At 41.5% G+C, this 18,149-nt stretch overlaps 1 protein-coding gene and 1 pseudogene across 12 annotated transcripts; both read left to right on the top strand.

Moving 5' to 3' along the window:
* The first annotated feature begins 634 nt into the window (after positions 1-634).
* LOC113074358 (lysophosphatidic acid receptor 1-A-like) lies at positions 635-15,079 on the top strand. 12 transcript variants are annotated; one of them, XM_026247193.1, is made up of 6 exons: positions 648-842; positions 4,352-4,604; positions 5,169-5,583; positions 6,437-6,851; positions 12,457-12,713; positions 14,879-15,079. In XM_026247193.1, exons 3-6 carry the CDS (start codon positions 5,272-5,274, stop codon positions 14,918-14,920), a joined length of 1,026 nt encoding a protein of 341 aa, XP_026102978.1. In that variant the 5' UTR covers positions 648-842; positions 4,352-4,604; positions 5,169-5,271; the 3' UTR covers positions 14,921-15,079. The 12 variants fall into 12 exon arrangements, with proteins under 12 accessions (XP_026102975.1, XP_026102968.1, XP_026102969.1 ...); XM_026247183.1 differs by lacking the exon at positions 14,879-15,079 and having other exon boundaries at positions 641-758; positions 12,457-13,238; XM_026247184.1 differs by lacking the exon at positions 14,879-15,079 and having other exon boundaries at positions 641-758; positions 4,349-4,604; positions 12,457-13,238.
* A 2,180-nt stretch (positions 15,080-17,259) lies between these two features.
* LOC113074356 (calmodulin-regulated spectrin-associated protein 3-like) overlaps positions 17,260-18,149 on the top strand; it is a 13,900-nt pseudogene continuing 13,010 nt past the window's right edge.

The raw sequence follows: 18,149 nt of genomic DNA, 5'->3' as shown, positions 1-18,149 counted from the left end.
GTGTGTGCATGTGTTTCCGTGCCTGACATTCGGAGTGAATGACATCATTTCTCATGGGCAGAAATGCTTAAAGATCCAAGAACAACTTAAGGCTCTGTGTGTGTGCGTGCGTGTGTGTGTGTGTGTGTGTGTGTGTGTTGGCAGAGTGATATTTCAGCAGCCTCCTCCTCAAATCTGTACAAGATGATAGTAAACAGCTCCATATGACACACTAATACACACACACACACACACACACACACACACGCACACACACACACACACAGAACCTCGGGCATATGTGACATGATATTTTAATATTTAAGATGTTGTAAATGATCAACATTTAAATTTGTGCATATGATTTATAAGATTAGGTATGATTTTAATCTATGACTTCTAACAGAATAGAAAATAGTAAAACTTCCACATGTGTTGTGCTGCAGGTTTTGGGGTATTTTAAACAAATGTCAAACCAAAATGAGTGCAAAACACAATAACGATGAGCTCAAATCTTCACGTTTTAAAGGTTTTTTAGCACAATTTTTTAGCAGAAGCCAAAGTTCAAAATATTCGGCGTTTCTCATTGGTCAATCACGTCACCTGCAAACCAATCAGCCGCGTCCCCATAGACCCCGCCCCCTCCCCCAGCATCCGCATACAGGTGAGTGAGTGAGTGCGCGCGCCCGAGGAGAGCACGAGCCGAGCAGAGACATGAGCCTCGGTCCGAATCGACCGGACTGAACTGATCACGAGCGGCGGAGCGGCGCGAGGACACCGTGAGTACCGTGGAGCTCCGAACTTTTCCCGCACTTTCAGCAGCTTTGTGCGGCTCAGAGAGTTTCAGCAGCGCATCTATGACTGTGAGCTCAAATCAGAAAATTAATTTAAGTATTAACTAGAGTAAGTGTGTGTGTGTGTGTGTGTGTGTGTGTGTGTGTGTGTGTGTGTGTGTGTGTGTGTGTGTGTGTGTGTGTGTGTGTGTGTGTGTGAGAGAGAGAGAGAGAGAGAGAGAGAGAGTGTGTGTGAGAGAGTGTGTGTGAGAGAGAGAGAAAGCGCTGTGTGTGTGTATATGTGTGTGTTACATAGGTGAAATGTGTGAATATATGAATGGCGAGTGTTTGTTTGCTATTTCACCACCACATTAATATTTAAAATCATAGACACATTGTTATTGTTGTTCGGAGCTGTTTTTATTTTATCGATTAAATTAACCCCAAAATCTCCGCGGAGAGACTAAACCCGTGTGTTTTCGTTTGGAGAGTTTGATCTATTGTTCTTCCATAACATGTTTTCTGTCAGACTAGAAGAGAGAAAACATTCAACATACACATTATAAAGAAACACTCCACTTGTTTGGTGATATTAGGCTCGTCTTCAGCTCCCTGGAGTTTAACTCTTGAGTTACCGTTACTGAACACATTCAGCTGATCTCAGGTCTGACTGGAATGCTTTAGCTTAGCATAGCACAAATCATTGAATCTGATTAGACCGTTAGCATCGCGCTCAGAAATCAGTTTCTAGGTATTATTTTTTCTATATATTTTTTTCATATCTACATTCTATACAGCTCTGCTACTGCTGCTTTAATATCACTGCCATATTCTCTATATTGAAAAATGGAAATATTATTCACACTGATTCCTTCAACATTCAACTCCTAAAAATATGTTTAAAAAATCATGTCTGTATAGTGAGGTCTAGATCAGTGTTTACTATATTTCACTGTACTGTCTTGTCTTAAAGTCGTTATGAAATCAATATTATTTTTCATGGAATGCTGCAGTATTAATTATAATATGCTCATAAATAATAACATGCCTGGATAGATATTTAATAATAGACACTGCAAAAGTGATCAGACAAACAACATTAATCTTTGATTTAATGTTTTTCACATGTTAGTATTATAATAAATTCAGCATAAATCTGAACATGAAGTCCTGACAGATTCCTTTAAATCTGTGAGAAACTTGAAGAGTCATCACATTTCCCAAACCAGTCTGAGAATACTACAGTCAAGAGATTCCTGAAGAGGAAGTGAAAGACTGAGACGGAAGCAGATGATGTGTGAGAGAGAGTGTGTGTGTGAGAGAGGAAGAGAGAGAGAGAGAGAGAAAGTGTGTGTGTGAGAGTGTGTGTGTCCCTCTCTGTGTGTGTGTGTGTGAGAGAGAGAGAGAGAGAGAGAGAGAGAGAGAGAGAGAGAGAGTGTGTGTGTGAGAGTGTGTGTGTCCCTCTCTGTGTGTGTGTGTGTGTGAGAGAGAGAGAGAGAGAGAGAGAGAGAGAGAGAGAGAGAGTGTGTGTGTGAGAGTGTGTGTGTCCCTCTCTGTGTGTGTGTGTGTGTGAGAGAGCGAGAGAGAGAGAGAGAGAGAGTGTGTGTGTGTGTGTGTTTCTTCATCTCTCTGTCACTGCTGGAATCACAGACTCGGTTTTTTTCTGCTGTGTCTCATGTATGAAGTGCTTGTGGGTTTGACCTCACACTCCAGTTCCTGTGTGTGTGTGTGTGTGAGAGTGTGTGTGTCTCTCTCTCTCTGTGTGTGTGTGTGTGTGTGTGAGAGAGAGAGTGTGTGTGTGTGTTTCTTCATCTCTCTGTTACTGCTGGAATCACAGACTCAGTTTTATGCTGTGTCTCATGTATGAAGTGCTTGTGGGTTTGACCTCACACTCCAGTTCCTGTGTGTGTGTGTGTGTGAGAAAGAGTGTGTGTGTGTGTTCACAGACAGTGAGAGCGAGGGTGTGTCTGATTCTGTAATAACAGGTTTAAGTTCATAAGAGGGTTGTGACGGTCAGTTGACTGTATACACACACACACACACACACACACACACACACACACACACCAGAGATGGGGACTCGAGTTTGAGACTCGGACTCGAGTGCGACTTAAGTCGCACAAACAGTGACTTCAGACTCGACTTGAGACTCGTCCTCGAAAGACTTCAGACTCGACTCGGACTCGAGCTCCGGGACTCGTGAACAATGTTAATTTTTAGTAAACGTCAGATGAGCTCGCTGTTAGAGTTGTGACGTTCGCGAACGAACCGATTCTTTTGAACGGCTCATAAACATGAACGATGGGAGCCGAGTCACGGCTGGAGGGGAGCCGTTCTTTCTGTCGCTCTTTTTTCCTATGCGTGTTTCAGAGCGCGTGTTTCACACAGATGCACACAAATGAGCTCCTCCGCGAGACAGAACAGTTATAGGGGGAGGGGCGCACCCAGCGCAGGCCAACCCTTTATAGCGTGATGATATTAGTTATTAGTTGTGCACGCATCCTTCACGTGAGTACTCCAGTGGAAAAAAACCTGCGTGCCTCTGTCATTGGGTAGGAGCGGAGCCATGACGTTTTGCACAGATATTCATTGCAGCCCACTTTGTTATTGTTCATTGACTTGAAGGGGCTGATGTCCTATTTGCAAAGTTTACAGTAGTAATAGTATGTAGACATTTCCATTTGATTTATTCGAATTTTATCTACTTTAAATATTTTTGGTTCTCTATCAAAATGTTCTTGTGTGATAACAATGTTCTTGTGTGGAAGTGTTTGTAGTGAAAGCTGTTTTGCACAGAAATTCATTGCAGCCGGCTTTGTTTTTGATATTTATTTGTGAATAGGTATTGTATGAATAACATAAGTCAGCGTAGCTTTGTTCATTCTTAAGCCAGACAAGAGGTGTGCAGCTATACAGCCAGGACAGACAGAAGGCCATTACTGAATCCATAAATGCAAAATACAGATATTAACTTAAAAGTAAAGCATTCTTGGTGTTTTTGTCATGTTGCAATAGCCTGTTTACACTGATTATATACCAAAATCAAAGTTGATATTGTATGCTAATAGATAGAGTTGTCATAATAACATATTACATGCTTTGAATTCCTTATATATAGCTATGCAGTGTTCTAAGCAGCTTGGATGGGTCGCTGTACGTGATGCAACATTTATTATAACCAGAGACTTAATATAATAAAGAGACTTGAGACTTGACTTGGACTCTAGCTCAGAGACTTGAGACTTGACTTGGACTCTAGCTCAGAGACTTGAGACTTGACTTGGACTCTAGCTCAGAGACTTGTGAGCATCTCTGACACACACACACACACACACACACACAGAGCTGTTTTAAGATGCTCTTAGAGCAAATCTTATTCTCATTTCTGTATCTGCTCTATGTAATGTAATCTTTCTCTTGGTTTTATGGTAATGAAGCATCCTCTAAACTCTCTGCAGATGTGTGTGTGTGTGTGTGTGTGTTCTCATGAAGGCCAGGCTGAGCTGTATCGGAGTGTGTTCATGAGTGCAGTGGTGGTGTGTGATGGGAGCGGGGTAGTTTCTGAGCGTGTGGTGACAGATCGCGTCTCTCTTCAGCAGTTTGTCCTTGTGGGGGTTGACTCTGAGGTTTTTGAGGTGATAACAGAGTTACTGGAATCCTCCAGCTGCGGCGTCCAATCACCAGGCGGCTGAGGCCAGAGGTGCGCTGTGATTGGTGGAGCTCCTCTCAGTGGGAGGTGTGGAGGTCAGGTTTCTCTGGTCAGTGTGTGATCTCTTCGTTCTGACGAGACACTTGTGTGCAGTTTAACCAGCTCTCAGCCCAATCCCAACAAACTGGCAGTCAGAAAATAAAGTAGGTTATAACTTCAAGATTTTTGCTTCAGAAAACACCATTTTCTTTATTTTCTTTATTCACATTTTCGTGAACAACATACTTTTCGTTTTGTTTCATTTTTTGCCTCGTTCTCATTACCGTAATAAAGACCATCTCTTATTTGTCATTAAAATAATGTAGAAAATCCTAATGTTCATAAAACATGTTCCTGATCTTCATGCAGATGATAAGAAGTCACTACAAAATAATAATAATAACATATATATTTGCTAATAAAGCATGGTTTAGGTGTTTATTTATTTATTTAAAGAAAGAATAATGTACACTTTAATAAACTGCGATTAAAACCCAATTCTCAATAATGAAGGCAGAGATTGAGGCCCATTTGAGCATTAATTTCACTGATTTAAATAATAATGATAACTGTATTAGAGTGATGTAATCATGCGTGACGCTGACCCAGCAGTAAATCCATCACAGATCCAAGCGCTCATGAAACACTGTCGAGTTTGATGTGTTTCCTGGTGGTTTTGTGTGTGTGTGGTGTCTCTAATGTTCTCCTCGTGTTCCCTCTGTTCTCAGTAGATCTGGTTCTTCAGACAGACCGGCTTCATGAGTGACCTCTGACCCGTGAAGCCCCTCCCCTCCAGTCCCGTCCAATCGCGCGCTTCCTGTGTTCGTCACGATGCTCTGCTACGATCACGAGAACGTGAGCTTCTTCTACAACCACAGCAAGAAGAACATCAGCGAACAGTGGCACACCAAAGACGTGGTGGTGGTGTCTCTGGGACTGCTAGTCTCCGCCTTCGTCATCTTCACCAACATCCTGGTCATGCTGGCCATCTTCATGAACCGCAGGTTCCACTACCCCATCTACTACCTGCTGGGGAACCTGGCGGCGGCCGACCTGTTCGCAGGCATCTCCTACATGTACCTGATGTTCCACACGGGCCCCTGGACCATCAAGCTGTCCGTGCAGCAGTGGTTCGTGCGGCAGGTGAGCGCTCCGCTGAGTCTGGGGCTGCAGTGGAAACTGGGATTGACCAAGGAAATCAAAATGCTGTGTTTGTTTTAAAGGAAGCCTTGTGCTTTATTATTATTATTTTTTATTGTTAAAAATGCACTGATGAAATTATTTAGATATATTCCCAAGTTTAACTGCATAAAGTCAGTATAAAGCAAGACATGCCGAAATAAAGGTTTGTTTAAATTGAGGTAAAATAAAAAAGGAATTCTTGTATTTGATTGTAGTACAATTAAAAAGATTGATAAATTGTAAAAAAAAAAAAAAAAAAGAATTGATTTATACACATTATGAGAGGAAGTGTGCTTATTTATTAGAGTATTCATGGGTTGAATGCATTTTAAGTTCATATGAATCAGGACACTACAACACCAAAATAAAAGTTTTGTCTAATACCTTGAAGAACTGCTATTTAGATTTATCCTTCAGTGTTTTATTTGACAAAAACAAGGACATAAAAATGCAATTGTTAAGGGATTCTTATGATATTCCTTGGTTGAATGCGTTTTAAGTCTGCATGAAACCAGAGAGCTGGTTGATCAACAGGATGTGATGCACTTCCTGTTTCCTGTAAGGAATTCTGAGAGAAGACCTGCAGTCTTGCTTCATAATCATGTCTAATCAATCTAACCTTACATTTAATTTTACACTAAAATACTATTAAATGTACATTTTGTTTGGAAGTGAAATAGAACATCATCTTATAGTTTACAGTGAATATTCCCAGACTTCCTAGTGTGTCGAGGGGGCGGGGCTTAGAGAGTGGTGTTGGGCGAGTAGTGTCTGAAGCACCGGTGCTGGTGTGAACACTGCTCTTGTGTCTCAGGGCTTGGTGGACACCAGTCTGACGGCGTCGGTCATTAATCTGATGGCCATCGCGCTGGAGCGCCACCAGACCATCTTCACCATGCAGCTGCACAGTAAGATGACCAACCACCGGGTGGTGCTGCTGATCGTGGGCATCTGGCTCATCGCCATCGTGCTGGGTCTGGTGCCCTCCATGGGCTGGAACTGCCTCTGTGACGTCCAGCTGTGCTCCAACATGGCTCCGCTCTACAGCCGCAGCTACCTGGTGTTCTGGGCCGTGCTCAACCTGCTGACCTTCACCGTCATGGTGGCCGTCTACACGCGCATCTTCGTCTACGTGCGCCACAAGAGCCGCCGCATGAGCCAGCACACCTCGCAGGTCAAGCACAAGGAGACGGTGGTCAACCTGATGAAGACCGTCGTCATGATCCTGGGTAGGACTCATTATGACTCCATCAGAACTGTTTTCCTATCACGCATTAATAATGACCATCATTAGGAGTTAATGATTCAGTGGTTTAAACTGCTCAAAGAGTCAACAGCGCAGCTAGTGTGAATGCTCATATAGTTATCATAATAATTACCGTATTTCAGTTATTTTTATTTTTATCACGATTGTTACTGTATTCATTATATTTACCGTTACTGACTTTATAGTTCTAGTAAAAGTCATTGCTATAGTTATGGTTCTCGTTACAGTTATAGTTATCATAGTTACTTTGTAGTTATCGTCATAGTAGGTGTAATTATAGCTACTGTTATAGTTGTAGTTATTGTAATTCTCTTTATAGATATAATCATGTTTAGTTGCAAATGTTATAGTCAGGGTCATCTTTGTAGTTATTTAACATTAGTTGTAATTTTCATTACAGTTATTACTAATATTGTTATAGTTATCGTTATAGATATCATCATAGATGATGTTATAGTTACTGTTTTTAGTTATTGCTGTTTATAGTCATTGTTATAGTTATTATTAGTTGTGATTCTTGTTACAGTTAGTGTTATAGCTGTTGTTATCATTGTTTCTGTTGTTGGCTATAGTTATCATCGCAGTTATGCTATAGTTATCGTTACAGTCATCGCTATAGATTTTGTTTTAGATATGACTAGTTATTAGGGCTATTATTATTTATTTTTATACCAGTATGTGTGTTCTCTGGGAATTGAACCCACAACCTTTTGCGCTGCTAACACCGTGGTCTACCGCAGAGCCACAGGAACATACACATCGCATTTGTGACATTACTCTTCATGTTCTGCTAAAACACTGCTGGTCGCTTTCTAAGAAAGAAACACATTCCAATTTGTGAAATATTGTAAAATAAATACATTTTTCACTCTTTAAGCAATATTGAATATCATATTTAACAAGATATTGCATATCTTTTTTTTTTTTTTTTTTTTTTCAATATCACACAGCCCTATTAGTTATTATTACAGTTATGCTGGAGTTATTATATTCACCGCTATCTGTCTTGTCCATTTTGTGTCGTCACTTTTAATTCAGACGTCTACATCACAGCTCTGATGATATAGTTAGTCTTTTGCGAGTTGTATCGTGTCATTGTGTCTCAGGACTTGATGTTATAAATGTAGGAACAGTGGTGATCTGAATGTGAATGTGTTCAGAAAGGCTGAATGTGTGGAGTAAACTCCCGTCGTGCGTTTGGAGAATAGCACGCAGCAGCTGAGCGTTGAAACACAAACAGGCGTAGGAGGAAGGCCTGTCTGGACTCGTCTGACCGGTCCTGCATGTTTTCGCTATCTCCGCTTCGCTTTTCTTTCTGTAGAGACAGAGAGGCGAGTGCATGTTCTGACAGAGCCACGCACATCACGCCTGCTCGCCCTCACACACAGGAATCTCCACACAATCTGACAACATTCCTGGAAGCTTGTGCTATCTGAAGTCTTGGAAATAACCCATAAACACACATGTGCTTAAAACACTTCCTGAACATGCATCTGAAACCGCCCGCTGGTTTTTACCACTAACTATCAGCAGAGCATTACTGACTTAAATCGCCAACAAATTTCACTTCGAGTAGAACGGCCTGATAACACTAAGATGTCTTGCAATAACGTGAATCTCACAGAAGTAAGGTTTGTCCTTCAGTTTAATCGCACACCCTTTTTCAGAGTCACATAATCAGTGTCACTCCTACAAATGAAAAGGGAGCAGCACCAAACTGAACTGCAGAAATACTGCGTCTCATTCACATTATTTAATAAAACGAACTTCATAAAAACATTAGTTTATATTTCTGCATTTGGCAGATGCAAAACATGAACAAAAGCCATTTGTCATGTGGATATTCACAGCCAAATCAGCCAATCAGAGCTCTTGATTTTTATTCTAACTTCCTGTCATGTAGTAATTAATGACCGTCATTACAATTCTTGACTTGGTAATTAAAACCTGCTCAAAGACTTGTTCAAAGCAATAAAGAGGTTATAGTTATCATTGTAGTTACAATTATTGTTCTTGTTATAGTTTTTTGTAAAAGTTATTTTTATAGTTTTTGCTGTTATGCTTCTCATTACAACTATAGTTATTACAGTTATTATTAGAGTTAGTTACATTATAGTTAGCGTTACAGTTATCACTATAGCTATCGGTACAGTTATCGCTATGGCTATCGGTACAGTTATCGCTATAGCTATCGGTACAGTTATCGCTATAGCTATCGGTACAGTTATCACTGTAGTTATTGGTACAGTTATCGTTATAGCTATCGGTACAGTTATCGCTATGGCTATCGGTACAGTTATCGCTATGGCTATCGGTACAGTTATCGCTATAGCTATCGGTACAGTTATCGCTATGGCTATCGGTACAGTTATCGCTATGGCTATCGGTACAGTTATCGCTATGGCTATCGGTACAGTTATCACTATAGATATCGGTACAGTTATCACTATAGATATCGGTACAGTTAACGATATGGCTATTGGTACAGTTATCGCTATAGCTATCACTATGGCTATCGGTACAGTTATCGCAATGGCTATCGGTACAGTTATCGCTATAGCTATCGGTACAGTTATCGCTATAGCTATCGGTACAGTTATCACTATAGATATCGGTACAGTTAACGATATGGCTATTGGTACAGTTATCGCTATGGCTATCGCTATGGCTATCGGTACAGTTATCGCTATGGCTATCGGTACAGTTATCGCTATAGCTATCGGTACAGTTATCGCTATGGCTATCGGTACAGTTATCGCTGTGGCTATCGGTACAGTTATCGCTATAGCTATCGGTACAGTTATCACTGTAGTTATCGGTACAGTTATCACTGTAGTTATCGGTACAGTTATCGCTATGGCTATCGGTACAGTTATCGCTATAGCTATCGGTACAGTTATCACTGTAGTTATCGGTACAGTTATCGCTATGGCTATCGGTACAGTTATCGCTGTGGCTATCGGTACAGTTATCCCTGTGGCTATCGGTACAGTTATCGCTATGGCTATCGGTACAGTTATCGCTATGGCTATCGGTACAGTTATCGCTATGGCTATCGGTACAGTTATCGCTATGGCTATCGATTAGGGATGCACCGAAATTTCGGCCACCGAAAATTTTTGGCCGAAAATGGCCTTTTCGGTTTTCGGCCGATAGACTTTTATCACCGAAACAACATGGCCGAAATGTTGTGATGACGCAAACAGAAACCGCGACCTGCACGTGCACCTGCATAGCCCAGACCACGAGCTCCACGCGACATTCACTTCCCAGACAGCAAGCCAACATTGAATAAACATTGTTTTTCCATCTGAATCATCATTATGGTTGATATTGAAATTTCAATGCAAAATAAATGTTGAATCACCATTATCATATCGATGAAAACCTGATGTTATTAATGTTGATGGCAACAATATTGGAACAACATGAGACAGGAAGAAGCAGGAGACAGATCAGAGCGCAGAAAAAAAGACTGGTCTCTGCACCAGATGAGTGGCATGCACCCTCGTTGTCTGATATGTTCAGTGGAATTCTGCAAGAAAGTGCCTCAAATAATAATAATACGTTGGCTATTTTGTTCTTAGGCTACTGTGTATATATATATATATATATATATATATATATATATATACACACACACACACACACAAACATATATACATACATAATATCAGATTGTAGCCATATTTATGCTAGATTTTCTGCTAGATTTCTGCTTTAATTTGATAAAAATGTTTATTTATGCCCTGACCCTATTTAAATACACTCTCTCAAATATTTCTCAAATGTCAGGCAGATGACAAGCTCAACTGCTCAACAGCTAGATGGTTATCTGTCTGAAGTCCCCATCCCCAGAAGTGATAACAGTCTTGCTAACTGGAGAAGTAATGCACTTTCTAGTCCTACAGAGAAAATTTTCAAATGCACTTCACCTAAATGCACTTTGTTTTTATGAGAGAACTGTTCATTTTAAAACCTTTCTGCAGGCCAGTAGGCCTGTACATTATTATTAAATATACACATGAGTGGGATAAATTTTTAGTTTGAATTTTATTTTATACTGTGCATTGTTGCAATGTGCTTAATAAATATTTGCATCATTTATAATTATGTATTCTTATGTTTTTTTTAAATAAGTTATGTAATTGTAATTATCTTTGAAACTTTAATATTAATTTATGCAATTGCAATGTCTTAATTTTAGTAAACTTAGTACACGGTCATAGCAATAAATGCAATGGTACTAATAATTGGCATAATTTCTTTCGGTGTTTCGGTTTTCGGCCTTGGTTTTTTCTTTTTCGGTTTTCGGCTATCGGTACAGTTATCGCTATAGCTATCGGTACAGTTATCACTATAGCTATCGGTACAGTTATCGCTATAGCTATCGGTACAGTTATCGCTATAGCTATCGGTACAGTTATCGCTATAGCTATCGGTACAGTTATCGCTGTGGCTATCGGTACAGTTATCGCTGTGGCTATCGGTACAGTTTTCGCTGTGGCTATCGGTACAGTTATCGCTATAGCTATCGGTACAGTTATCGCTGTGGCTATCGGTACAGTTATCGCTATGGCTATCGGTACAGTTATCGCTATGGCTATCGGTACAGTTATCGCTATGGCTATCGGTACAGTTATCGCTATGGCTATCGGTACAGTTATCACTATAGCTATCGGTACAGTTATCACTAAGGCAATCGGTACAGTTTTTTTTTTTTTTTATTAGAATTTTGTATACAAGTAACAAAAGAAAAAACAAACAGGAAAAATATACAGAATGGAAACCACAAGCAAAACAGAACACAGACACCAAAAAAAAAAAAAAAACAGGGCATATTAAAAAACCACAATAATTAAGTACACTGCTGCACCACTGACACTAGAATTTCAACACAAGTACTAAACAGAGATGGTAAAGGTGGTTAGCACTCTATGAACTCCCTTGCTGGTCCAACTCGGTGTTATATTTGTCAAGGTGAGCCAAAAATGGCTCCCAAATATCTGAAAATTTATTAAGATTGTCCATCATGCCATAGCAGACCTCCTCCATATGCAATATACCAAAGAGCTCACTTAACCAGATCCTAAACTGAGGCGCAGTATCTGACTTCCAAAGTTTTAAAATCATTTTCTTTGCAACTGACATTCCATACATAAAGCAATCGGTACAGTTATCACTGTAGTTATTAGTTATTATTATAGTTAGTTACATTATAGTTAGCGTTACAGTTATTGTTATAGTTGTAGTTAGTTATTTTTATAATTATTATAGATATAGTTACTACTCATAGTTAGTCATGATAATTCACATTATAGTTATTGCTCTAGACTTGTCTTGTTGTAATTATTGGTCATTTTTTCAGTTGCCACTACATTTATTATAGTTATTGCTATAGTTATTGTCATTGATTATAATTGTAATAGTGTTATGATTTTGGAGGAACAGAAGCAACTCATCAAGTCATAATTCAGAACACTGAAGTGTCAGATCGTGCAGTCGTAGTTGTTTCAGCTGTTGTCAGTTGTGTGTTTGTGAGGGTGTGCTGGTCTTGTGTCCTGCAGGATGTTTCGTGGTGTGCTGGACGCCGGGGCTGGTGCTGCTGCTCCTGGACGGTTTGTGTAAATCCTGCAAAGTCCTGACCTACGAGAAGTTCTTCCTGGTGCTGGCCGAGTGCAACTCCTTCATGAACCCCATCATCTACTCCTACCGGGACAACGACATGCGGGACACCTTCAAACGGCTCCTGTGCTTCCCGTGTGTGGGGTGGCAGCAGAAGGACGGGCAGTCGGGCGTCCGCTTCAACACCCTGGAGCAAGAGGTACTCTCAGAGAGCGACGGGACCAGCGCGCCTGCAGCAAACCATCGCTCGAGCACACGCTAAAGCTGAACTCTGTGCTCCTGCCATCACTTTTCATAGTCTAGCCGTCAAACATGAGCTGCAGTGTTTGTCTGTCTGTGCAGTTTTATAGCAAAGTGGCATTTTAGCATTGCTTCTCCATTTGCACAAACTCAACCCCCCCCACACACACACGCATATATATATATATATATATAGTGTATGTATGTATGTATATACTTTTACATTTGTACAAACTCAACCACTAACACTAGCATTTACAGAAGCTTGTGCCTTGCCAGAAAATGTAAAGGCAACTCTTTATCTTACCATTCTGACTCTCTTTCCTTGCAATTCTGACATGTAAACTTGCAGTGGCTGGATAGGAACAAATATCTTTAACAGGATCGTGAAATATGAGCCCAGAATTCTGAGGACGAATGCCAGGAATCCAATATGTAAATGAAAAAAAAAATTGTGAGGAAAAAAAATTGTGAGATGTAAACTCAGAATTCCAAGGAATTTGCGTGATGAATTCTGAGGAGTAAAAATATTGAGATGTAAACTAAAAAAAGATAAAATCACACACACACACACACACACACACACACACACAGATATATATATATACAAAGAAGCTTCCATAACCTAACACAAACTGAAGCTAACTGAGATGAGCTAGTTGTCTGGATGAAAGTCCTCTCATTCTCTGGCGTGGCCTGGCTCTGTAGATGTAGTGTCTAACTAACTGAAGCGGTCATGTCTGCAGAGGTATAAACCGTGCTGCAGCACAGTGTGTGTCCGTCCCAGCTGCTTCGTGACCTGTTTCAGCATGTATTGTGTGTGTGTGTGTGTGTGTGTAATAGCTGCTCTCTTGTGTGTTGCGCAGCAGAGAAGGCGTGTGCTGCAGGACTCGTGGGTTGTGTGTAGATTCACTTGTATTTAAATCCTCAATCAGTCTCATAACCACTGTGTCTGGAACATTTCAGCCTGATTCTCTCGGAGGTCCTCCATCCGTCGCTCACACACACACACACACACACTCCACGCAGTGATGCTGAGGATTCACACACCTCACAAATCCTGCACGGCTGATGATGATGATGTTCTCTTTAAATTACCAGTTCCTGTGTGTGTGTGAGTGTCTGTTTGTGTGTGTAGGGTGACTTATGAGCACATAACCCATGTCCACATTTTTCAAAACGCTTATAAATCATACAGAAAGAGTTTTTTTGAGAAAGTAAAATGCACAAAGTTTCCTGTGAGGGTTAGGGTTAGGTGTAGGGTTGGTGAAGGGACATAGAATATACAGTTTCTACAGTATAAAAACCATTACACCTATGGGATGAACACACTTTACACAGAAACAAACATGTGTGTGTGTGAGAGAGAGTGTGTGTGTGTGAGAGAGCGTGACGTGCATGCTTGTGATTGTTCATCTAACTTCTCTGTAATGCTGCGGTCATGTTTCTGGCCGAAAGATGTTTGTAATCTAATCATGTCAGTATTTACAGGTCACTGTGGTGAAGGCATAAAGCCTTGCACGCGAGCATCCTCTCTCTCTCTCTCTCTCTCTCCCTCACACACACACACACACACACACACACACACACACACACGCAGGTGGTCTTGATCGAGGTCCTCTGGTGGTGCTCTCGTGTACCTGCGGTGCTCATTCATGCACGCTGCTCTCTTCACCTGGTTCCTGCATTAACAATAAAATGATCCCTGGTTTTTATAAAGGGTCTTTTTTAAAGCTTTTATGTTTTGTATTGTAAGAGTTTATTCCTGTGATTTGTGCTCAAGTCTCCGAGATCTTTCATGATTTCAGTGTCATATTTAAGATCTCCGCTGTGTGTAATGTGAGCTGGATGCTGGTGAGTTTCTGATGATGATGATGATGATGATGGTTCTGTGGTTGGAGATGCACACACAGATCTTTTATTCTGATTGGTGGTCCATGATTGTGATTGGTTTATGGATGTGCTGGTTTTAATCAAACAGGTGCTCAAGTGTCCGTCTGTTGTACATGATTTTGACCACGCTTCTACTGCTGATGAATAAAGGTGCTTGATGAAGCTGCTTCTGTGCGTCTGCTGTGTGTGTAGAGGACGGGGAAGTGTTTCTCAGCTGTGTGTGTGTCTCAGGCTCGTGATGGGGACGGTGTGCAGGAGGACGGGTCGAGCTGAGGGACACCGAGGACATGCTGGACTCCGCCTGCTGACCACAGGCTGCGTGCTGATTGGCTGAAGGAGCTGTCACTCACTCTGAGTGTGTGTGTATGAGCATCAGATGTGAATGAGTTCGTTGTAAATAGCATTTTATTTAATTAAAGTCTTCCTGGTGGAGCTCGTGCGTGTTTCTGTGTGTTTTACTTGATACCTCATGACTGATGAAATCTGTGTGTAGGTATTGCTCTTGCTTCAGGTTTGTGTGTTCAGGTTAAAGGTGTCAGTGGTTGTGTTTCTGATCGAGGCCACGCTGAGCCACATCTCCATCTCTTCCTGTGTGTAATAGTGCTGATCTGGTCGGATTAGTTGAAGTTCTGTGGCTAGGTCATGTCACCGCTCCACCGGACGTGAAGAAATCACAACTGTGCAATCCACGAAACATATTCATCTTTAAATTTCATTTCTCTAAAATGTCTGGTTATGAAATGTAGACGTCTGGCGTAACTCTGTTTATTAAGATTGCGTGTCCCTGGAGCATCTGTGCTTCGCTTCATGGGTGGGTGGTTATTTGTGACCCTGAAGCACAGGAGTATTCGTAGAAATCAAAAATAAGATTATACATTTCTCTTGAATACCAAAAATCATTAGGATATTAAGTAAAGATCATGTTCAGTGAAAATATTTGGCACATTTTCTACAGTAAATACATCACAGCTTCATTTTGATTAGTAAGATGCAACTTTAAAGATTTTATCAATCTTTAGATTTTTTTTTCCTTCAAATAATTGTATCTCAGACAAATATTGTCGTCCACTAAAACCGTGTTTAACCCCTTCGGAGTGGTCTAGTTGTCCATGTGTTCAGTGTAGGAGTGAACTGTTTCTGATACTGCAGAGTTTCAGGTGATCTGAGGGAGGAGGAATGTGTCAGTGTTAATACAGGTGTATCATAAGATGAGTCAAACTCTACACCTCTGAACAGTTACTATGATGCATCAAGTCCCTCATTATCGGCGTCGGGCAGGTTCCGCTCCCTGGATCCGGGCGGAGACACGAATGAGTTCCCCAGGCGGATGTGACGTCACCTCGCCCGGCGGTCCTCGCGCAGCTCGGAGGAGCTCGAGGGAGATGTTCATCAGTCAGAGACTCGAGAGCCGTTAATATGTCAATCATCTGAAATCAGATTAATTGTCATAATTATCACAATTATAATTAATGACAATTAAAATTATAGAAATATGATTTGTCAATTGTGATTTAGAATTTACATAACTCTAAATACCTACAATAAATATGAATCATTTAAAAATAATCTTTTAAAGAACAATTATAACTCAGTATCTCATAACTTTGAGTTTTTATGGTAAAGTTATAATTTACCCTAACATGTTGTATTTGTTTTCTTATGCAATGTAAATGAACTTCAGAGCATCGTGTTCTTTCTATTTGGTCTGTTTTAAGTTTGTTAGGAAATAGTGTTCATATATAATATAAAACCCCTCCGGTCACGGTGTGTGTTAGTAATACAGCGGACACACATTCACTATCACAGGGTCAGCTTCAGTGTTTCCATGCTCAGTTATTAATCTAGATTCTCTAATCGAGTAGTTTGAACGCTTTCATATTTCAGATCCGAGTTCAGCCATGATGAGGAGTACACGACATGTGATCCCGCAGCAGGAGCTTTGATTGGTTGGTTTCTGTTCCTGCAGCCATTGGTCCATACTCAAACACTCATCTCTGAGCGGCGCTGACCGTCTCCTCTCGTTGCCAGGCAACAGTCTCCTGGGAGACAGACAGGGATGCTCTTCTGCTGTCGCCGAGCAAAAGCGTCATCATGGACCTCCTCCCGAGTCCCAGAGGAAGTGACGAGCAGCTCTAGTGAGTGCTGCTGCTCAAAGTGTGTCTTTATTAAGAACGGATGTTTGATACATTAACTGGCTCTTATATATGGTTTACGACATCCAAAGGATATTATAAATATTGTGTGGAAAATATAAAGTTGACATCATATATTTTTATCTACATACTATAAATGTTCGATGTATGAACTTGAAATGTTTCATTCAAAATCAATTTGCATAATGTTTAAATAATAAAGTCCATACTAACTACTAGCCACTTTACAGATCATAAACCCAACACATAAACACGCGAAAATAATAGTAATATTTTCCTATTTCGTATTGTTAAAAATGACTGTGAATAAAATCATATAATCAAATCAAATAATGTATTTATGACCAGTTAAAAGTGTAAAAGCAGGATGAGCAGCTCCATCTGCTGGACGGAAGAGTGTCCAGACTCAGCTCGAGTGTGTTAAACTACATTTCTTTCTTTCTTCCTTCCTTTGATCCGCCCACCCTGACACGTGATTGGACGCCCGCGGTGTGATTGACAGCTCGAGCAGGACACCTGCGGCCCATGCGCGAGGGGGACGCGGGGACGCGGCGCGTTCGGTGACGGATCCTCGCGCTCTCCGGTGTGTCTGCACACCGCAGAATGACTCTGTAGGAAGCGTCTCTTCTCTCGCCTCCTCATTCTTCCTCCTCGCGCGCTGGAGATGGACGCGTCTGCGGCGAAGGGAAGCGCGCCGGTGCCGGACATCTGCCCGCTGGACCGGTTCGACCCCACCCGAGCTAAGACCCGCGCCAGTGTGAGCTGGCTGCTGAGCCGGAGCCGCGGACCTGAAGGTAACCCTGCGCGTGCGTGTGACTGTCCGCAGCATCAGCACCGCCATCCAGCATCCGCGCGCGCCCGCTGTCGCAGCGGCTTCAACAGAGACAGAGACGCGGGTGTGTGTGTGTGTGTGTGTGTGTTTGGGAGGTTTATTCCGTTAGTGCTCGAGATGGGCGCGTGTACCGGAGCGCAGGGCGTCACCGCGGCTGTAACGCGTGATTCGGGAGCTGATCATGTAACGGCGCTGAAGCAGCAGTTCGAGCACATTACAACAGCACACAGTCACCACGAACCCCCAAAATACTAACACACACACACACACACACGCGCGCGCGCGCGGCCGTGTCTTTGTTTTGGCACGCGCGGGCGTCAGGGGCGTCAGCGAAGCGTCCCGCTCACTTCTGTCTCTCCAGAAGCGTCTTTAAAGCGAATCAGACAGTAGACAAATAATGACTCGAGTAATGCCAGTGTGACATCGATCTCATATAGATATAAAGATCTTAAACTCTTCTTCTTATCATTATTATTATTAATGCTGGCTCAGTAATACCTGACTGTAAACCGGTCAC

The sequence above is a fragment of the Carassius auratus genome, unplaced genomic scaffold, assembly GCF_003368295.1.
Source record: "Carassius auratus strain Wakin unplaced genomic scaffold, ASM336829v1 scaf_tig00014309, whole genome shotgun sequence".
Classification (NCBI taxonomy): domain Eukaryota; kingdom Metazoa; phylum Chordata; class Actinopteri; order Cypriniformes; family Cyprinidae; genus Carassius; species Carassius auratus.
This window is presented reverse-complemented; position numbering and strand designations above follow the sequence as displayed.